Raw genomic sequence first — 22,906 nt, forward strand, 5'->3', positions numbered from 1 at the left:
CAGGGGTAATTTTCACCTCATTTTATAGCCCATGCTTTTCTTCTGGTGAGGTTATGGTGCTCAATGAGACAGTTCTGAACTCAGATGCAGGCTCTCTGATAACAGGCATTACAGTTAGATGTGGAGGTTGTAGTCATTACTTCTTCATTCATTTATTCCTTTCCTTGGTGAGGGGCTCAGCTGGGAAGCCCTGGGTTGGGTAGTGTTATGAGCCCTGTCCCAGCAGCCTCTAAGTACTGATGTGACTGTCCTCATCAAAAAAGATATGAAAGGAAAACATTGCACAAAGATGTTGCCTTTTGAAGATACAGAAAGGAGCCTGCTCCCAAGTCTTCTATGCTATTTTTAAACAGCAAAGAGCCCAGTAATATTCCGCTGAGTTTCTTACAGGGAAAAAACAAAAACCTCCTCGTGATTGCCAAGGCTTCATGATGTCCTGACTACATGGAGTACAGCTTTTGTAGCCATGTATGATCAGCTCATTACTCTCTGGATGTCTGTCTTTGCTTCTCAAAGTGTGGTCCATGGACCAGCAGAACCACTGTGCAGCTTGATAGAAATGGAACTTCAGAAGCCCCACCCCAAACCTACTGAACTAGAATCCCCAGGGTTGAAGTCCAGGAATCGGTGTTTTAACAAACTCTCCTAGTGATTTTGATGCAGCTACCTTTTTAGAAGCCCCGGTCTACTGAGAACCCTGCAGAATGGATTGATTTGCTTCCCAAGGAGGACAGCTGACCCTCTGGAGAGTTTTAAGTCAGCACCTCTAGTGACCATCAGGATCACCTGGAGAGCTTGGCAAAACATAAATTCCTGAGCTGCACCCTTAGGGGCTCCAATTCAGCTGGCTTAGGGTGGAGCTCATGAATCTGTATTCCCAGTGAGTTCCCTAGGGCTGCTGATGCTGCTGGTCCTGGACCCCATTCCAACTTGCACTCCTTTAGCCAACATCCTTCAAAAAAAAAAACAACAAAAAAAAAAACCAACTGACCTCAACGTTCAAGAACTTTTCAAGATTTCTGATTCTATAGTTACATTTTAAAATGATATTTTCTTAATTAGGGAACTCATTTTCTTCAGGAATCCAATTATTTTTAACTTATTTTTTAACCAAAGTTCACAAAAACTGTTTTGAAATAGAGCTGGTTCTGGTGTCCAGGGAATTTCTGAAAGAGCTAGCTGAGTCTAAGTGAGAAGAAGGGTGTAAGCTATGTAAGGTATAGCTTCATGATTTCATGTTTGGGGGATTTTGATGGCCTTCCATCTGGTTCCATTAGAACCAGAGTCCCTGGTAAACAGCACTGGGGCTACATTTTCTGGGCTCATTAGTCAGGCCCCACAAAAGTGACACCCAATTGCCAAGAGCTGTCTCTGTGTCATTTGGAAAGGGAAGTCTTAACATGTTCCCCTAATACTTCCCTCTACCTTCTATGATTCTGATGTCAGATAGTGTGTGTGTATGTTTGTGATTTCTTAAATTGTTCATTGGACTGTCCAATAAATGCCCAAATTAATTGAGGACATATTGCCTTCAATGCTCAAAGGAAGATTGGTACCAAAAAAACTGCAGGAAACAAGCAACATGTATGTGAGTGTCTACTCATGTTTGAGAGCCCAGCATCAAGTCAAACAAAAACTGTTACAAAGAAGTGTGAGCTCCGGGACTTCCCTGGTGGTCCAGTGAGTGGTTAAGACTTCGCCTTCCAATGCAGGGGGTGCGGGTTCGATCCCGGGTCAGGGAGCTAGAATCTCACGTGCCTTGGGGCCAAAAACCCAAAAACATAAAAAACAGAAGCAATATTGTAACAAATTCAATAAAAACTAAAAAAAAAAAAAAGGTCCACATCAAAAAAACGTGTGAGCTCTGATCCTTGTCCTCAAAAAGTCACTTGATGTGTTTTGTGTGCTAGCCACTAGGACTAAAAGGGTAGCTTTTGAAGACCCGTAACAGGATAGTGGGAGATGTAGGTAACATAAAGAGACCAATGTAGCATGAAGTGAGAAATACTAGGACAGGACACCTAAGAGCACACAGGAGTCCAGAGGGGGCCTTGGCCAAGCCACCAGCCTCCTCCAGGAGATGCCACTTGTGCTAAATTAAGAAGGCTGGGTAGAAGCTGGCCAGATAAAGGAGGCAGAGCAGGGTTGAGAGGTGATATTATGGCAAATGAGATCACAGGGGTTTGGAGGATTACAGTAAAAGTAAGTAGGTAGGTAAGCATGTTCATCAGGTTTGCTCCTGAGGGAGCAATGATTAATAAGCATGAGATCTGATTCCTCAGAAAATGTTAAACAAACCTGCTGCTACCTCTGGAAAGGAACACATAAATCTATTTGAAGGGAGCCATGTTTGCACTTGTGATTAAAACAGGCCAACCTTTCCTGGGTGGCTTTTGTGTTTCCTTTTTGTTATTCATGAAATCGTTCATTTCTCATCACATCCCCTTGAGGTTCTAGTGAACTGTGGACCCAGAAAAGCCCTTTCGCCTGTAATACCTGCCTCCTAGAAAGTGAATTTATGGAAATTTTAGATATTTGTGCAGCTACAGAAAAAGAAATCTCAAACCTCCGGAAATGGAAAGAAGAGGAACCTGGAGAGATTCAAGGCACAAATTCTCTGTACACTTGTGTTTGCCAGGCACTCCGCCAGCACACACCAAATAGGAATGAGTGAGGATCATAAGCTTGCTTTCTGCCTTGGCTGACATGACCATCTAGAACCATCTAGAGTTCTACCATCCTTAGGTGGATAAGAAAATATGTGCCTTGATTTGCTCTCTGGAAGAGCCTGAGGATATAGGAATACATTGACACATTCTGAGACACACATATGCTAACTCAGTAGTGGCAAAGTGCAATGTCCAAAGAGTTAAACCATGACTCTCCTATCAATGTATAGTGAGAATATGTCAAAAGTTCCTTTATGTCATTAGTGAGAGAACCAGTAGTCTGGGAAAGCTCATTCACAGAGCATTTGAGGAACAAAGATTTATATAAACAGTCAGGAAAGGAATGTTAGAATAAATTCGTTCAGTTAAGTATGAAACTGATTAATGTCTTATAGGGCAATAAAACTATAACACTTGGGGTTAACTTTTCTATCAAAGAGGAATCATTTGCATCTCTACTGGACAAAAGTCACTTGCTCAATTTTCTATAAAGTACTATTTCATTTGGTAGTCTGGTCTCTAATTAAGAGAAAATAGTAAAAACTTTTGGGGGTGATGGGTATATTTATTACCTTGATCATGGTGCTGGTTTCACAGGCAATGTACATATGACATTAAAGTGGATCAGACTGTACACTTTAAATATATGTATTTATTGTATATCAATTATGCCTCAATACAGCTGTTAAAAGAGAAAGAGAAAAAATAGAAAGCCAAACGAAGGCACATTCCCCTAGAAAATTAGATACTCATTGCATGAGCCAATTAGACAATTCCTCAGTGTGACATAAAAGGATGTGATCATCCTTTTGCTTTATTTCCAAGTTTTGGATAATTTTTCTTGAAAATAATTATAGCAACTGATTCTCGAATAAAAGGAATTTAGGTTTTGGTCGCCTGCTAGTTGTGTGACCTTGGCCAAAATATTTAAACCTCCCTAAGTCTCAGGCTCTCCGTCTGAAAAAAATGAAGATAAAAATAGCCTCCTATGTCATAGGCATATAACTAGGATTAAAGAAAATAATGCATGTGGAACGCTTAGCAAAACACCTGGTACATATTATATTGAGGACCTAGTGAATGTTCACTGTTCTTAATTATTGTTTCTGAGGAAGAAAATAGCTGAGGAATCTGAATAAGACAATAAGGTGAATGGAAAGGCTACAGACCAAGAATGAGGTGCTAAGGATACTAAGAACTGTGTGATCTTGACCACAGCACTTCCCTTTACCTTATCTCTCTTTCCTCAGCTATAAACTATAAGAAGAGCAGATGAGAGCCAGAGCAGGATCTAACTTTTAAAGTGGAATTGACTTACCGGGCCTTGAGCCAAATCGTGGTGGAATTCTGGCTTCTTCTCATCCAGAATCTACTCATAAGCTCTCAGAGTTGTCGGTCCACCATGCTGTAGCCCAGTGGTCAAGGGCAAAGACTCTGGACTCAGACTCTCTGACTTCAAATCTCAACTCTGCCATTTACCAGCTAGGGAACACTGGGCCATTCACTCAACCACTCTGTGCCTTGGTTCCTTATCTGTAAAATGGAGATAATAAAGGCACCCACCTCACAGAGTTGCTGGGACTACTACCCTGGATCTAAATAGGGCTTGGCAGATACTAAGTGCTCAGTGATCATTCCCTTATTATTAGGGCCTTTGAATGAATGGCTGAGAAGCCAAGGGTCCTGGACATTTAGCAGAGCTGATGAGTGTTGTTGAACTTCTCAGAATGATAAGGACTGAATACATAATTTGTATATGCAGAAGAATTCCCCTTTGGGGTGTCATTCAATAATAACTCCAAAGGTGTATTTGTGTTACTAACAGAAGTTGTCTGACAGCTGCACATACAGTCTAATGACACAAAAAGCTCTGTGACCTACCTGTCACGCATCCCCTGGGACTGGAGAAAAGGTGTTGTCGGTGCAAAGGTCCCGTCCAGGCAGGTTTCAGGGTGACCTGGCCAGGCTTTCCCCCTGCTGACTGGCAGGGTTCCCTAAGCAGGAAGTGCCTCATGTTCCCACAGAGCCCACAGATGTCTTACCACCTGCTTTTGGCAAGATGACTTCCCTCTGGTTCTGGGGTACCGCTCCACCCAGAGCTGCAAGAAGATGTGTTCCCAGAGGCTCCTATAGCAGGCACTGTGGGGCCACCATAAGATCTCATTGGATCCCTTGCACCAGCCTTTTGCCCAGAGTCTGCAGGTTTTGCTGCTACAGACAGCCTACGACTCCATCCATGCAAAGGGTTGCCTGTGTGTAACCCCTTAAGGACTGCCTCCCCTGAATAGAGTTTCAGAAATACCTGGGGGACCTCTGTGCCACTGGCCTACTCAGTGGCTTTCACCCATAATTGACTGGTGTGGAAGTCCAAAATCCCAGCTCCGTGGCCTTGAGGTAGCACATACTCTAAGGTACGTCTTACACTCCAGGGCTCCCTGTGGGATGATCTTGTCTTGATTACCTTCTTCCCCTTCCTCAGTCTACTTCCTCTATTCCCTCCCTGGTCTCTGCTGAGGCACTTCCCCCAGTAAACCAGGTTCTGGCACACAGATTCTTGGCTTAGGGCTGGCTCCTGGGAGGAGGCAGTCTAGGACCACCTCCTTTTCTCCTTACTCTTAACTCTAAAAGTGTCTCTCTGCCTAGAACTTGTGGAGCCCCAAAAGAGGAGGCTCCAACCTTGAAGTTCCCACAAAGCCAGGGCTTGCTTTGAGCAACTGGCCCCACCCTGAGCTACTTGTTTTGTAAGCACTCTGGGGGCAGGAGGAGAAGTAGGATAGGTAGGCTCGGGGCTCGCAGTGGGTGAAGAAAGCAGCATTCAGAATCCTCCAAGGGAGAACATCGTGTCCCCAAGGCAAGATGCCTTCTAGTCAGGCCTGTGTCACTGGAAACTTTTTCTCATGCACTGGGTAGTCTCAGAGCCTCAGGAACTTCTCCCCAAACAGGTACAGCCTGCTCTGCACCTCACTGACCTCAGGAAAGTTTGCTCAACTTCCTCCTTCAGCTCAGCCACAGCAGGGGGTCTGGGCTTCCAACTGCTTCTTCATTTGAAGTAAGAAGATTGCTGAGACTCAGTGGGACTCCTCGGTCCAGCCATCTGCCAGCTAAGGGTCTACCAACCTGCCAGGTTTCCAAAAGTTCGGTGGTCTCACATGGACTCTTTGGTGCTGGGAAGCACTTCTAAGTGATACTTGCTCCCCTGGCCACAGACAACACCTTTAATTCTTGTCCAACATCTTGTGTGTGTGTTTCAGAGGAGCAAATAACTCCTTGATCAAGACAGAGGCTGGGTGGGAGAGGGTGAATGAGTCAGGGTAAGCTATTCTCAGTTTCTGGAACGGTAGCATACAATTAACACACATACAACTTCCTCTGCCTTCTCAGGGTTATGGAAATCCACCAAGGTCAGCTGTTCCTCTTTGCAACCCACAGTCACTAGGGGTCTGTTTAACGCCTGGAAATAAGAGATGCACAGTGAAGGTTTCTCAGACTCAGCAAAGCTAACAAAGAGTAATAAAGCTAGTGAAGCACAGCTCATTAAAAAACTGAGTAGGCGAGTCTACCTTTCCTGCGATTTAATAGAGGAATCTTGAGGGATAGAAGGGAGAGATATGTGTCCTGCAGTCATCGAATATGTTTCTGTTTTCTTGAGCATAATTTAAAATTCTGGCCTCCTTTTCTTTTGTGTGACGTGGCTTTGATAACTTCAGCCTTCATTTAATGACTGTAAATAGGGCTATTAAGCACAGAAGAATGAGGCTATAATTATTACAGAAATAATATTAAATATATGCAAACAAAAATATATGAAAATGGATCCCACTAAATTCAGAATTGGTAATAAGTCAGTCTGGGATATAGTGTAGAAAAGTCTTTCTTCATAGATAATGCAAGGGTATAACCAATATTACAGAGGGAGAATATTTAAAGTAGAACAGATGGATTTAGGCAGGCTTCTTATTGGCAAAGCTACAAGCTGCTTGCAGACAGATTAAAGCCATCTTAGGGAGGATGAGATCTGAGTTGCTTTTCAACACTAAGAGTTCTCTAAGTGAGTGAGAGTTAAAATCAGAACTAGACATCTCTAAGAAATAGTAATGGTTAAAATTGAGGCAAGAATACACTCAAAATAGCTTGTTAGTAGTTTAAACTGGCATGTGTATCTATGAGTCTATCAACGATTACAAAGCACAGTTAACCCACCTACATATTTTATTTTACATAAATTAATGGAAAAAGAATGAATTATTCCACAAAGGATGTTGTAAAAAGGATGTTTGGAAAAAATATGAAATTAGAGTTTTAACTGTTTCTGTATACACTCTAACATAAATTTAAGCCAGAATAAAAAGTTAAATTAAAAATAACCATTGAGAAAGACTAAAAGAAAATGAATTTTTGACTGTTATTAGAATATGTAAATATTATGTAAATGAAAAATTGAAGAACTCATCCGTTTAAAAGTATACACTGATGAGACTTTACAGGAAGCAATTTGGGTAATATGTCTTGAAAGTCTTTAAAACAATTTTTTTTTTTGACCTGTAAATCCACTCCCAGAAATCCATTATAAGAAAATAATCCAGGAAGTAGATAAAGTTTTTGTATAAATATGTCCATAGCAGTCTAACTTATAATGGCAAAAAAAAAAAAAAAAGAAAAGAGAAAAGAAAAAGAAAATAGCATTAAATGTTCAGAAATAAGCCCAATAAATCATAACACATTTATATGCTGAAGCACAGTATAGTCTTTTAAAATGGTATTTGAGAAACATTTAATGATTAATTAAAATTTTCAAAATACAATTAAATAAAAGAAAAAACAGGATAATATATATCGGTATGATCCTAAATTAAAGATAAATTTATTTTAGGCATACACAGTATATACTGACTCTAAGTAGTTCACTGGTTCTCAATCTTGCTGCAATTAGAATCACCCCAACAGCTTTAATGTATCCTGCTGCCTGGATCCATTCTCAGAGATTCTCAGTGAATTGCTCCGGGGTGTTGCCTGGGCACCTGGATTTTTTTAAAGCTCCCCAGGAGATTTTGAGATTTTCATGTGCTCCCCCGCCCACCCCAGATTTGAGAACCTTTTTTTTTTTTTTAAATCCTCTTTATGAAGCACACTAGGAGAAAGCACTCAGCCTTCCAAAGCAAAAGAAGCATCTGGTGGCTGCTACAAATTTCCTGGCGTAGTGCCCAAGGCAAAACTCACCTCTTTCGATTATTTCTATCATTAAGAAAAATTATCCAAAACTTAGAAATAAGGCAAAAGGGTGGATACAAGTCTAAGGGACCCACCCAAGGATTACTTGATTCTCTTTGTTTGACTTACTATTAACTTCTGATCAGGCTCCAGACCCTGTGAAGTTACCGGTTCATTAACTTGGAGATTGTGTGCTAGAGATTTAAATGATTTCTGTCTAGTAGAAAAGTTACAGTTTTACTGCCCTGTAAGATATAAACCAGCTCTGTATCCAATTAGCAATCTCAAGCCAGCATCGTTATATACGAATTATCTGTGAACCAGCTTTTTCATCTAATTGGTTCCCTCATTAATGAGTTAAATAAATTTTTGACACACGTTCACTCTATAATTTCATGAGAGTCATGTTTTTAACTTTTTGGAATTGTATATTGAAACTGTCCATGATTAAACACAGATACAATGATAGAAGCGAACATTGGAAACTCACATTGAGTGGGGATTTATCCGGCATAACATCTTAGCACTTGGTCACAGGAAGCTTCCTTCCCTCCTATGGTCTCAGTACATGCAAAAAAAAAAAATTCCCGGGCCCTCCACCCACAAGATTTAGTCCAAAGTGCCTTTTAAATCTACTCCATATTAATGTTACTGAATGCCAAATTGAGTAATTGAAGAAATCAAATTTATACACTGGTTACTTATCATAAGCAACTGGAGATTTGAGTAAATTCTCATTTTACAAATCACATCATTTAGAGCCCTTCTGCCTTTAGCTGAGATTCCTGGTGCTTTGGCCAGACTTTTTAATCTTTTGTTCACCCTCTCTCTGTCAAACACTTAATGATCTGGAAAATGCTAGAATGTAAGCTAGGAGCTTTGCTATTTAAAGAAACCCTGCAGTGAATTCATTTCTAGAGCAAGTAATTTTCTGCGAGTTTCTTAGCTTAACCGCCCAGTAGCTTGGTCCATGATGGGTGTGTTTTGGAGCGGGATTGTTTTTGAAGGTGCTGGCTGCTTCAAGGAGAGACAGAACAGAACTGTTATCTAAGGCCAAAAAAACCCGAAAAACAAAAAACACATTATCTTCATCAGAGGTGAAACTTATAAAGCCCAGGGCGAATGCCTGTGTCATTGGATATGAGATTGTCAATGAATTTAAGAAATAATCATTAGGTTGGCATTTTTGGTTCTCACTTCCATAAAGCAGACTTTGCAAATGAATCAGCCCCTTCCTGGGAGCTTGTTCACTTGGGAAATATGTTTCTGGTTTCTACCCACAAAGGATCCTTTAATACGGAGAGGCCGATGGTGCTGCCACTCAGTGAATCCCAATTGCCATGGCTGCAAAGACCCCACTCTTGCAACGGGCCTGGCCTTGAAGCATCAACATCATAAATCCACTTTGACATCCTTTATAGAGCCGGAGACCTCAGGTTTGGAAAGGAATTTACATATTGCTTGATCCAGTGTCCCCTCTCTTAACTGAACCTGTTGACCATAGGCCACCAGCTTTCTCCTGAATATTTCCAAGAACAGGAACTCACTTCATCCAAGGTGTCCAACTCAGACTTTGGACAGATGGCTCCAAGGTTCTTTACTGAGCCAAACTCTACTTTCCTGTAACTTGCCCCCAGTGCTGATGGTTTTGTTCCTTGGAGTCTGTTGCAAATTGTCTTCTCACAGTTTGGTAACTCTCAGTAATTATTTCATAGATAGCCGCAGCTTCTACTAGTTAGAGTAGGTGATGCTTGTGGGTCTCTTCTCCCATGACTTTGAAACTAGATATTATGTTATAAGGAAAACAAGATTCAGGATGAAGTCTTCCCTTCATGCAAATATTTATTAGAAAGAAGACACAATCCTAGTTGGACAACCTGTTCTACCAGTACAATGTCCCAGCTTTCTGTTCTTTTTGACACTCCAGTAAGAACCTTGCAGAAAAGGCTTAATTAGGGAAGCTGCAAAAATATTCTAGTAGGAGGATTCAGGTGACCTTATAGTCAGACCACAACAGTGATTCCCAAAGAGTGTTCCGTGAACCATCAGCAACAGTTATCACCTGAGAATTTCTTAGAAATGTAAATTATCAGACCCTGTTCTGGAATCACATACTGCATTAGCAAGCTGAGTTTTAGTAAACTCTCCAGATGAGAATCAGTGGGCAAGACAATTCCCTAACCATAACAGAATCAAGGACCAAACTTCAGCCTTAAGCCAATGAGTAGGTCTGGACTGAGTGAGTATACACACACACACACACACACATACAATTCATATTAAGTGGGATGTTAGTGCCTACATTTCTAGCCAATTACCCTAATTTGAACACTCAATTCACCAGTTAAAAAGCATCCCTAACATCCATTATGTTAATTAGCAAACCTCCCAGTAGATCACAGATAAAGGACACGGAAACACTTGTAGTAGCTGTTTCAGGAAGGTGGGCCTCTGGGTTCACAAAGACAGTCATCATGTCTCTTCCTTGTGGTAACCATTAAGTCTTGTTCTGCTTTCTTTTCTCCCAGCTAAACATTCTCATACCTTCCTTTGTAATATGTCAAAGCTCTTGACCACCCTGTACTCCTCCCAACTTCAAGTTAACCACAAATTAATGAGTATGAATTTTGATAGATATCGCTTGTTCTGTGGGCTCCCGGATTCCAGGATAAAGGTACTTACACACACAGACACACACTCATACTCACACACACCCCAAATATTCTACATCCATGCTCTCAGAACCCCTTTTTGCCAAGCTTCTCTTGCCTATCTCTGACCCCTCTACATGGGTCAGACATGTGGAAATACAGACAAGAATGTGAGTGGGTGAGTGAATTCCCAAAGATAACACACACACACCCTTGATGGCTCTCCAAGTGAGCTGAAGAGGATAATGAAAAACGTTTGTTCCTTAAGATTTTAATAGTCATGTGTCTATTTTAATGTCTATTAAAGAAAATACAAAACTTCTGATTTTAGAGACATTATTACTTAGAACAAGGCTAAGTTTGAAAGGTGAGTCCATTGAAATCAATTTTTGAAAAAGATCAAGTTAATAACCTGGTGTGCATTTTTGCTTAAATTCTGAAGGCACAGGAAGCCTAGGGTTTTGGATAAACTATTCACAAGGATAATAGGTCTGTGATATGGAGGACCTGGCCTTGGGTGTCTTCACCATGAGTACCTTTCCTAGGAAAACAGAGATCATGGTAACCAGTGTCATTTGCCTGTTAAGCTATTCGTCATGTCTCCAGGAGGAAGGAAAATAACAGAAAATGCTGAAACTCAATTAGTTTAGCAACGCAAACACTACTGATTCTTTGATAAACCGCATACAGCTCACATGCCTCCTTTCAATTGAGGAAAGAAAACATTCTATGCCAAGACCAGTACCCACCAAAAAGACCCAAGCCAGAAGAAACTAGAGTTTGGGTCTTGTTAGTGGAGGGATGATATCATGGCAGATAAAAAGAGTGGTTGCCTCAAATCAACAGTGGGAAAAGAGCACAGGGCATATTGGCCTTAGTCATGCTATTGTTTATACGTTCTGAAAACAGTCAATGTGCACAGACAAGACGGGTTCCTCCCTCCCGAGTTTTCTGATATTTCCTGTTTCAGTGATACCTTAAGATGAACCCTAGCTCTTGAGTTAAAAGAAGTGGGTTCCAGGTGATGATGCAGCCACCAACAAACTACTCCACCCTTGAGTTTCCCTTCCCTCTGTGAGGATGATGCTCCAATAACCCTCAAGTCTAACCACTCTGTGATATTTTGGATGTGGAGTGTTCAAATCCAATGAAGTCCAGCCAGGACTTCCCATATTGTTTGGCAGGACTGGGAACACAGGGAATTTTTGTTCTCCCCCAACCTTTCCTAATGCAGTGATTTGTTAATTCTTTCAGTACCTGATTTGCAATCATCTGTACCTGATAAAGTATAGCTCACAAGCCAATGGAAGTTGTCTTAGGTTGGGTTCTTGAGAAGCCGACGCTTAGACAAGTATTTGTGTGCAAGTGTTTTATTAAGAAGGCGCTACCAGGAGAAACCAGAAAGGGAGAGGGAGGAAGAGGACAGCAAGGCGGAGAGGAAGCCAGGCAGTAGAGCAATGGCAGGCGAGGTCCTAGCTTTGGCATGACCTCGAGAGAACTTTCGGAGTGTCCACTGCATCTCATGGTGTGTCTCACCTTAAGGCCAAAAAAAAAAAAAAAAGCTGGGCTTCTGTACTCCTGAGCCAGCAGGTCACCAGCTATGGGTCTGCCCTGGAGAGACCCAGGGACTTGCAGCTCTCAGTGGATCAGGTGAAGCAGCATTAAGGCAGTTTTACAAAGAGGGTCACATGCATGAGTCAGAGTAAAATATGCAGAAATTGGGGGATGACCCCATGGAACCAAGTGAGGGAAATCCTGGGGATGCCAAGCAGAGCGCCAACAGCATCTACAACTGAAAGCAAGTTATCAGCAGCCGGAACATACAGCAGCTTCCTTCTGTTGATTGGTCATGTGGGCACAAAAAGAATTTGTTTCGATGAGAAGGAGGGTATTTCTGCCTGGTCTTGGATTCTATATGTTCTTGCACTCCTGAGTGGAATCATTTTATTTAGGGCATTTTGTTTTTCATGTGGCCAAGTGTTAGTCTTACATGGATATCATTCTTCCCTCAGGAACCAAGCCAGGTACCTTGGGATACAAACATTTTCATCAGTTCTCTCTTAAGGCAAGATGGAGGAGGAGAACTGAAAGCAAAGCCTTCCAGCTCAAGCTCCTATGGCCACCATTTAGAGGCAGCCATTCCCCTCCAGCTGCAAGCCAGATGTGGCTGCACTAACCCATAGTGCTCAGTAAATATTGGTTAAATGGATGAACAAGTTATTCTGGCTGGCTTTGACTATGATCAGGGTAAATGAGATGAGGTTCAGTTCTGCCTTTCCCTCTCTTCTGGTCAGTGAGTCCTCTGTGCTTGGCTCCCAAGTAAACAATCAGGAACTGCTGCATAATACAAACCTCAGTGCTAAATAACCATTTGGCCACATTTGCAAAACAGACAAAGGAAACACTGGCATTTCTGAAAAGGGGAAATTTAGGCATAATCAATGTTGGTTGTGGCTGGCTGCCCTGTTGCAATTAAGAGATGCCAAAGCTGGCTGCATTGAAATGCCAGGCCACCCCTACCCAGGTCAGTAAAAAGCAAAAACCAAGGCAAAGCTGCCTGTCAGCCATGCTGTCATTAATCCCAGAATAGCCCACGGAAGGGGCTCATTGGAGAAGCTGGACTTACCTTATCAAAAGAAACCAGATCAGGACTGTATCTGTTTATATATCCAGATGTACAAACATAGAGTCCCATTTAGGAATGGGGTGGGGTGCAGTGGTTTAGAAAATAAATAAGCCAAGTTTGAAAAGAATTGGGCTCTAATGGTGGTCAGTGCCATCCCTCAGAAACACTAACGGAGACAATGACAATTCTGTGAGCTGGTTGAAATATTTGTCACTTGAGATGGTTCTTAAGCAAAATTCTTTTATAGGGAATGCATTCATGGTGTTTAACCCAGCACATACTATGCCATCAAATATTGAGGAGAACATGGTGGGGAGAAAAGAAGGCTGCCATCTCAGATCAAGATGGCCTCCTAAATGCTGGACAACCATGTACTTGTATTTCTAGATGGCTTTATCATAGGTCTGTCAGCCCACTGGATACTTGCAAAGCCCTTTGGCCTTACGTGATGCTGCACATGGATTCTCCCTTTCTGGGCACATAAGAAGGACTTGTGGTTTTGTCAAAAATGCAAATTCCAGCCCCATCTTCATAGATCTCTTTTCATTGGTGGTGTGACTGGGAATATGTATTTTAATAAGCAACTAAAATGTTTTAGATGCAAGGAGACCTCAGATCACACTACCGAGAAGCCCTAAGTCACTTGAGACTTATCTGTGAACCACATAATGGACATAAAATGTATGTAAGATAGTAAATCAGTTCATTTATGAGTCACTTATTCTTCATATTTGAAAGATGCTCTTTTCATTCAACTAAGAAATTTATTAAAACCAGTAGTGAAAAGAGGACGTTGAATTTCATGCACAAGAATGTTCAAAGTAGAGTCACAGGGAGCCAAGTCCAGTCCACACTTTGAAGAACTTATACAACCATGAACACAGCAGAGTTAAGAAATGGCAATTTTTAACCATAGAAGTGCCAACAGAACCTTGCTACCTGTTACCTGCTAAAATTATTCTTTGCTCAGGTCCTTAGTTTTAGCATTAAGACATGAACTTTAATTATCATCATTTTCAGAAGAAGAAGAAGAAGAATTTATCAGGACCATCCATAGAGTCTCCAGCATTCAAAATCCTCAATGTTTTCTCCCTTTTGAGCTCTAATGATCTTAAATAATAAGTCTTAGCCTTCACAGACTCTATTATTTGGGGAAGATGGAAAGTCTCCAGTGTGCTTTTTCTGATAAGCATCTCCCCTTTGCTTTCTGAATGAAATACTTAATCTCATGGAAATCAGCCAGTTTGTCCACCCTCCGAGTACAAGACTCTGTTGTGAGACATTTAGAACCCATGACCCCATGGAGCTCTCAGCTTCTTGGGAAGAAAATGCTGCTGGAAGTCTGCAGGTCGTATAGAAGGGGCAGAGTGAAGTAACAGCATGCAGTGCTGGGTGGAGGGACAGGCAGAGTCAGGCTCCCAAGGTGGGGCTCTCAGCCTCTTCCACTGCAGCTCTGTGATCTTGGTTGGTTATCAACTTCTACTTCATTCTTTTCATTTAACATGGAGATAATGTGGTTTAGGGCAGCACTTCTCAAACTTCTGATGCTCAGTGATCTTGTGCAGTAGATGATCTGATTCAGGAGGTCTGGGGTGGAGCCTAAGATTCTGCATCTCTAACAAGCTCCCAAGTGAAGCTAATTCTGCTGGTCTGAGGACCACACTTGGAATAGCAAAGGTTTGGGGGATCCTATATAAACCCTCAAGTTTTATATAAAGTTCCTGGTTTGATTCCTATCACATAGCAAGTTGTCAATAAATGACTATTACTATGCCTAATATATATATATATATATATATATATATACACACACACACACACACACACACATATGTGTATATATATATATATATATATATACACATATATGTGGCCGTATTGGGTCTTCTTTCCTGCACGTAGGCTTTCTCTAGTTGTTGCGAGCGGGGGCTACTCGTCGTTGCGGTGCATGGGCTTTTCATTGTGGTGGCTTCTCTTTGAGTCCAGTTTTTAATTAAAAGACAAAATATCCACACAACTTGCTTTGAGAATAAATATGCTTTGAAAATATGTTTTGCGGAGCATGGGCTCTAGGCACGCAGCCTCAGTAGTTGTGGTGCACGGGCTTATTTGCTCCACGGTATGTGGGATCTTCCTGGACCAGGGATCTAACCTGTGTCCCCTGTATTGGTAGGTGGATTCTTAACCACTGTGTCACCAGGGAAGTCCACACCTAATATTTTGACAAGAGTTATGTGACACAGAATGTTGGATAAGTGCAGCTGATTTATCTTAATCGAGAAAGGCTGCTTCAAACCTAGGCCTAATTCGGATAATTCACAATAAATAATGCTTCTGATGTGCTTGAGGAAACTTAGGGACTTATCTCAGCAGCAGTAACTGTGCTCACCCTTCCCTTAGAATGAACACTTTGTGATTGATTCCACTGTGCAGCCAGGGTTGGGAACCATCTGCCTAATCGATTTTGATCAGTGGGTAATTCTGAGCAATCTTTAAGAAGCCTGGGTCTTAAAAAAGTGGTACAAATGAACTTATTTACAAAACAGAAATAGAGTCACAGATGTAGAAAAAGTTATGCTTACCAGGGGGAAAAGGGGGTGGGGAGGGATAAATTGAGAGATTGGGATTGACGTATACATACTACCATATATAAAATAGATAACTAATAAGAACCGACTGTATAGCACAGGGAACTCTTCTCAGTACTCTGTAATGACCTATAAGGGAAAAGAATCTTAAGAGTGGATATGTGTATATGTATAACTGATTCACTTTGCTGTACAGCAGAAACTAACACAACATTTTAAATCAGTTATACTCTAATAAAAATTTTTCAAAAAAAAAAGAATGAGCACTTTGAGTCTTACAGTTGCATTAACCTCAAGGAGAAATTTCACCAGTGAAAGTAATAGCACTAGGCCCATCCTTGATCACATTCTCGTACCATCACAGTTGGGGAAAGAGACCTTCCTCCAAACACATCCAAGAGATGGCTCCTTCTACAGGTGAGGACGAAAGCCCAGAGAAAACAGGTGGCTTCCCTCTCTGTTAGATTCTGAGTCATGAGCCAAATGAGACCTCCCACAGTTTAGATGTGTGATACTGGTTTGTTGTTGTTGTTGTTGCTGTTGGGTTTGTTTTGTGAAGATGAAAGGGATAGGCTAAGACATATACTCCAATCCCTTGAGTTTGACCAGAATTGTGTAATGTAAATAAGATAATGAAATGGGGTATACAGGTACAATATTATTCTTTAATATTGATAAAAGTTACAATCCACCATGAATGTGTAGCCATTAGGGGTCTATTAGTATGACAACCTAGCTGTAAAATAGAAAAACAAAAAATGGGCTGAAATATAAGATGCAATTGATAAAACTATAGTTCCTATGGAGAATTTGAATACACAGAAGTCAATAGATCAGGTTGAGTAAGGATTTCGGAGAGTTTGAATAACACACCTTCCTTTTCAGCTCAATTTGATGTAGGTAGGTAGCTAGACAGAGTCAAATATGGAATAGAATTTCTTTTCAAACACAAATTAAACATTCTCAGAAATTGGTCATATGTTAGGGTGCAAAGGAAATCTCACCAGATTTCAAAAAGCAGAAATCATGTGGGTCCCCTTCACTGACCATAATGAAAATAAAATTAGAAATTACCAAAAAAAAAACCTTCTTATTTAAATTTTAAAATCATATTTTCAAATAACTCCTGAGTTATAGAAGAAATTAAAACTGAAATCTAAAACTACTTAGAAATAAATAACAAAGACCATTCTATATGCCTAAACATGTAGGATAGGGCCATAGTAACACACAGAGGACAATTTATAGCAGTAAGTAGTATACTGTACCAAAAATAAGAAAAAAATGTAAAATGAATCTTTTATCAATTCAAGAAGATAGAAAAGGAACAATATGATAACACATCTTAGGAAGAAAAGAGAAATAAAGTAAGAATAAATGCAAGGGAAAAAAAGAATTGGAAATTAACAACATAAGTAGGGATGATAAATAATATCAAAAGTTGGGATATACTTGAGATGTACTTGTCAGGTTCCTTAAAAAATAAAAACAGAGTTACCATATGATCCAGCAATCCCACTCCTGGGCATATATCCAGAAAAGATAGAAACTCTAATTCAAAAAGATACCTGCACCCCAATATTCATAGCAGCACTATTTATAATAGCCAGGACATGAAAGCAGCCTAAATGTCCATCATCAGATGAATGGATAAAGATGTGGTGTGTATACACACACACACACACACACACACACACACACACACACAGTGGAATATTACTCAGCCATAAAAAAGAATGAAATAATGCCATTTGCAGCAACATGAATGGACCTAGAGATTATTATACTAAGTGAAATGTCAGGCAGAGAAAGACAAATATCCTATGATATCACTTATATGTGGGATCTTAAAAAATGATACAAATAAATTTATTTACAAAACAGAAATAGACTCACAGACATAGAACAAAATTAATGGTTACCAAAGGTGGAAGGGGGGTGGAGGGATAAATTAGGAATTTGTGATTAACAGATACATGTTACTAAATATAAAGTAGATAAACAACAAGGACCCACTGTATAGCACAGGGAATTATATTCAATATCTTGTAATAACCTATAATGGAAAAGAATCTGAAAAAGAATATATGTATATATATGTTCTGAATCACTTTGCTGTACACTTGAAACATTGTAAATCAACTATACTTCAATTAAAAAAGAGATGTACTTGTCAGACCACTACATTATTTTCCGGTATATAAATGAAACTAAAAATAAAATCACTTCCAGTTTTTAATTAAAAGACAAAATATCCACACAACTTGCTTTGAGAATAAATATGCTTTGAAAATATGTTTTTGAAAATGACCCAAACTCATGATCTGAAACTTATCTGTGTGTCAGCAGAGAGTTACCTCTAAGCCTGTTTCCTGATCTACCAAGTAGGGATACTAACAGGATGCATACCACATGTCATTTAAGGTTTACATTAGTTATTATGTGAAAACATTGAAAACAGCGCCCTACGAAGAGTAGCCCTCATTAAGTGTTAGTGTGATTTTATTAATAATTAAGGAGAGTTGTCAGACTTGGTTTATAAAGTCCCTGTGTTCTTCTTTGGGCTTTTTGAACATAGTGAGTCTTTAATAAACTTCTGTTGAATTTGAAAGCATATCTCCACCAGAAAGCAGGCAGGGTCTACAAGAAGAGAGGGATCTGTCCTACAGAAGCCTTGTTCAAATGATTAGCGGTGTGGGGAGACACGAAGATGTAGGTTTCAGCTTTCTATGATAATTCAGCCGATGGGTATTGATGTATATAGGTTTGTTCTTTTAATTAAAGTGTGAAACAGGAAGAGAAATAGATGTTAGCTCAGGGCGTACTCTGCTTACACTTTTTCCATGACATTCCTGCCCTATGGCACTTGGACTAACAGCCGATGTCCCCAGCATAATAGCCATCCATGTCTCTGTCAACCTCGTATATCAAAGGCACACACCTAAATACGCACACTCACCTTCTGTTCCTGAGCCCTAACCCCATATTTGAGTCCAGGTTCTACATGAGAAAGCAGTCTTAGGCTAATTCATGTAAATAAGTAAGCCCCTTGATGTGGGAGAAAGGGTTTTCTCCAGAGCCCGTCTGCTGTGTGTCCAATGTGGGTCTCAAATAGACTTGGATGCAGAATGAGAATGAGAGCTTTACAAATTACACCTGCCATCAAGGGATAACTGTAGACAACCCACTTTGTACCGCATACCTCGACAGCGACAGATCCTCAGACGTCTCCGTCTCTGATGCAAATGGCCCGGTGCTGATGCTGAGTCTAGGAACCTTGGTCAGCTGGTCATGAAAATTAGGCATCTTTATGAGGGCTGTACGGTCATCCCAGATTAATCACATGGATTAAATCTGACTTGTAGTCCTAAAACTCTGTCCATCAAAGGCAAATTCACTTTTATATTGTACTCCGTGCATCTTTTTTTTTTTTTTTTTTTTTTTTTTTTTTTGCGGTACGCGGGCCTCTCACTGCTGTGGCGTCTCCGTTGCGGAGCACAGGCTCCGGACACGCAGACTCAGCAGCCATGGCTCACGGGCCCAGCCGCTCCGCAGCATGTGGGATCTTCCTGGACCGGGGCACGAACCCGTGTCCCCTGCATCGGCAGGCAGACTCTCAACCACTGCGCCACCAGGGAAGCCCCGTGCATCATTTCTTGTTTTAAAATATGGTCCAGGAAACACAAACCCTATCACAGGAAACTCCAGGCAAAGGAAATTCTACAAACAACTACAGACAGGAAAACACACCACACCCTGTATCTGTCTATAGCAAATATACAGTGCCCTGTGGACAGGAAATGCTTTAAGAATTTCTGGGGGCACATCCATCTGCAAACAGACGTAGAGGAGTGGGAAACAGCAACAGCACTACAGGTCTGAAAGCACAAAGACCTCTATCTTCTAACAAACTGGCCTATTAAAAGGAAAGGTCACTTGCTGGCTTAGACTGAAGGAAGAAGTTCTGCCAAGGAACCCAGCAGCAAAATATGAAGATGGAGAACAGGGTGAGAAAGCGCTCTTGTTTGTCTCCACCTGGAAATCCTTTGAGAGGTGCTGCTTGGAGACTGGAGATTCAGGCACTCGGTTGGTTTCCCTGTTTTCAGGCTTCCGTGGGTGACCAGCACTGCAGCAACATGCCTCTTGCCCAGCCATCAGTAAATGAAAGCTAATTAACGAACACTGGATTTGTTTCACTCTTAGCAAAGGGTACAGGCTTATCCTGAATGAGCAAGCTTTCTGAATATTAAGCTCCCACATCATTTCAAATAAGGTTGATCAGAACTTTCTATAATATATGCCCGTCAACAAGCCAATGAGTCTGGTATTATTTACGCTGTTGAGAAAGCTGGGGCTCAGAGACAGCGATAAACTTGTCCAGAGTCACCCAGCAACTGAGTGCCAGAACCAGCAGTACAACTACGTCTTTCTGATATCAAAGCTACGACCCACAATCTACTCAGCATTTCTGGTCCACCATTTTATCCTGGAGGGCAGATCCCAGTCACTCAGAGGAATATAGGAATTTTGTTTCTGCTCATCTCAAAGTTTAGGAATGACTTGGTATAAATTTCTTCCAAATTCTGTTTCCTAGATCCCTAATTTCTAAAATGGAGACTTGTGTTTAAGTAAAACGCAAAGCATTTAAAACTCTACATCATATCATGAGTACATATTCTGGTGGCCAGAATGGAGGAGGTGGGTAGGGAAAGAAAGGCTCTGGAGGGAGCCTAGTCTGGTTAACTGTAAGTTGCACTAAACGGGATTTCAAGAGAGCAGCCAGAAAAATGCACAGGTCACGTTTCAGGACCAAGGGCCCATCCTTCTTTAGAAAAATTCCTGTGCACACCCACATAAGCCCTCTTGGCAACCTCTGATAACAACTGAAAGAGATGAAAGATTTTCTGTCTTTTGCTTTTAAATGCCCCTAAATACAATGGAATACTACTCACCAGCAAGAAGGAATGCACTATTAGTACATGCTACAACATGAGTGAATCTCAAAATGATTACGCTAGGTGAAAGAAGCCAGAAAAAAATAATCCACACTGTATCTTTCCATTCATATAAAATTCTAGGAAATGCAAACTAATTCATAGTGACAGAAAGCAGATAAGCAGTTGTCTTGGCACGGGGCTACAGTGAGATGGGATGGGAGGGTGGGTAGGATTATAAAAGGCATGAGGAAACTTCTGGGGGTGATGGATATGTTTATTTTCTTAATTGTGGTCATGGTTTCCTGGGAGGATGCATCTGTCAAAACTTCTCATTGTATACTTCAAAGATATGGGATTTATTGTGTGCCAAATATACCTCAATAAAGCTGTTAAAAAGTAAAATAGAAATAAATAAGTGGGAGGTTAAAGGTATTCTAACACGGAACCACATCCTTCCCTACTGACATTTCAAACTTGAGTGGTGTGTGTCTTAAAAATTATTTCATAGGCAGACAGGTATCCATCTCCATTGTAACGTAGGCGAATAGGTATTCATGGTGGCTTTTGGAGAAAGAGCATCATTCTGCGGACTCCTGTCTGGGTACAGCTTACAGCTCAGAAGATGAGTCATGGAGACAGAGTATGGACAGTTGAGACCTTCCCCTAGCTGAGCACACCTGCCTGTACACATATAAGCTCTCACATTTTCAAATCTGCTACTTTCCAGGTTCCGTGGCCAAACCCATCACTGACGCCCCAGCCCAGGCACCCCGCCAACCCCCACCCCTACCATGGCTGAAGACGCGGACATGCGCAATGAGCTGGAGGAGATGCAGCGAAGGGCTGACCAGCTGGCTGATGAGGTGAGGGATGGAGACCTGGGAAGGGAGCAAAAGATGGAGAGCTGCGTAGTTTGTCTTATTCAGGTTGAGGTGGGAAAAGGGCTTCTTCTCATGTCTCAGAAAAAAAAAACAAAAACAGGAGGAGTATGACTTTGATTTCCTATATATCTAAGGGCTCTGCACACAGGAATGGGTTGGTTATAAAACTTGCATGCAGATCAGTGACTGAGCCCAAGCTTCCAATGCCTAGAAATCTAGAGAAGTCAAGATCCTCTAAGAAAAGTACCGTCTTTGGGTGTCTTACAGCCAGCGTTGTGCCAGAGTTGGCTCAATTCTGAGAGCTGGTTGTTACATTGTCCAGAACTTTGCAAGGTGGTATTAAAATTGAATTATATAAACTGACAATTGAATAGATCATATTAAAATCAAAGGTAATAAATACTCAGATCTCGTCATGTCCTAATGATTTTACTACTATCTATGCTTTCAAAGTTCTTGGCATGTGTTGTATCTGTAGTGTGAGGATACCGTCTAGTGGCATGTTACCGTGAACCTTCCCAAGTTCACCTTCAGTGATACCATGGTGTAGTTAGAAATCAGAGAGGGAAAAAGTATTTACACGACGGAATCTGCAAACACTACAAATCAGGGCTTGACCTATTGTTTTGTTGACCCTCTAGACTTAAGAAAGTGGAAAAGTATTAATAATGCAGATTAAACTTAAAAGTATGAACCTCCGCAGCCATTACACTATAAGCAACACAAAAAAGAATTGAGAAAATCTTCCAGTATTTGAAAACTATGATTCTCTTCAGCAGAGAAGCCACTTGCATCATTGACAAATGAATAAAGTTCCCAAACATGTCTTCATTCTTTCACTTGCCTTTTATTCACTCACGTAAATGAAAGTATCAACCAGCGTTCATGCCAGAGCTGCTCTTGTTTTATGCGTGCTTAGCTGTGGACACAAGAGTTCAGCAAAAATCAACAAAAGTTTTCTGTGAAAATCGATTGGCTATACAGAATTTGCAATAAGGTGTTGTGTATTTTATTATTATTTATAAATTTTATGGTAGTCATCCTTTATATCATTAAAATAATACACACACACACACACACACACACACACACACATCTTTTTTCTGGAGAGCCCATTGTTAACATTACCAGCATACCTCTGCTTACAGCCATTCTATTTCAAAAAGCAGCCTGCTGACAGTGCTTCCAGGAAAGTGAACATGCTTCATGTTCCTGCAAACTCTTGTCCAAAATAAGTTTGCCATTGAAAAGCACAGCTTTTGAGAAATCACACTGGTTGCTGGATTCTAGTAATTTAAAAGGAACTTAGAAAAAAGTGACCACACTGTGTCCAAGGGGCCAGTGCT

At 40.9% G+C, this 22,906-nt stretch overlaps 1 protein-coding gene across 3 annotated transcripts in view; it reads left to right on the forward strand.

Annotated features, from left to right (window-relative positions):
• SNAP25 (synaptosome associated protein 25) overlaps positions 1-22,906 on the forward strand; it is an 80,121-nt gene that overhangs the window by 28,870 nt on the left and 28,345 nt on the right. For all 3 annotated transcript variants that reach the window (XM_004276468.3, XM_004276467.3, XM_049699227.1), the window contains exon 2: positions 21,407-21,542. In XM_004276468.3, coding sequence (XP_004276516.1) covers positions 21,471-21,542 — 72 coding nt within the window. In that variant the 5' untranslated portion in view covers positions 21,407-21,470. The remainder of the gene's footprint in view (positions 1-21,406; positions 21,543-22,906) is intronic.

The sequence above is a fragment of the Orcinus orca genome, chromosome 16 (assembly GCF_937001465.1).
Source record: "Orcinus orca chromosome 16, mOrcOrc1.1, whole genome shotgun sequence".
NCBI classification, from domain to species: domain Eukaryota; kingdom Metazoa; phylum Chordata; class Mammalia; order Artiodactyla; family Delphinidae; genus Orcinus; species Orcinus orca.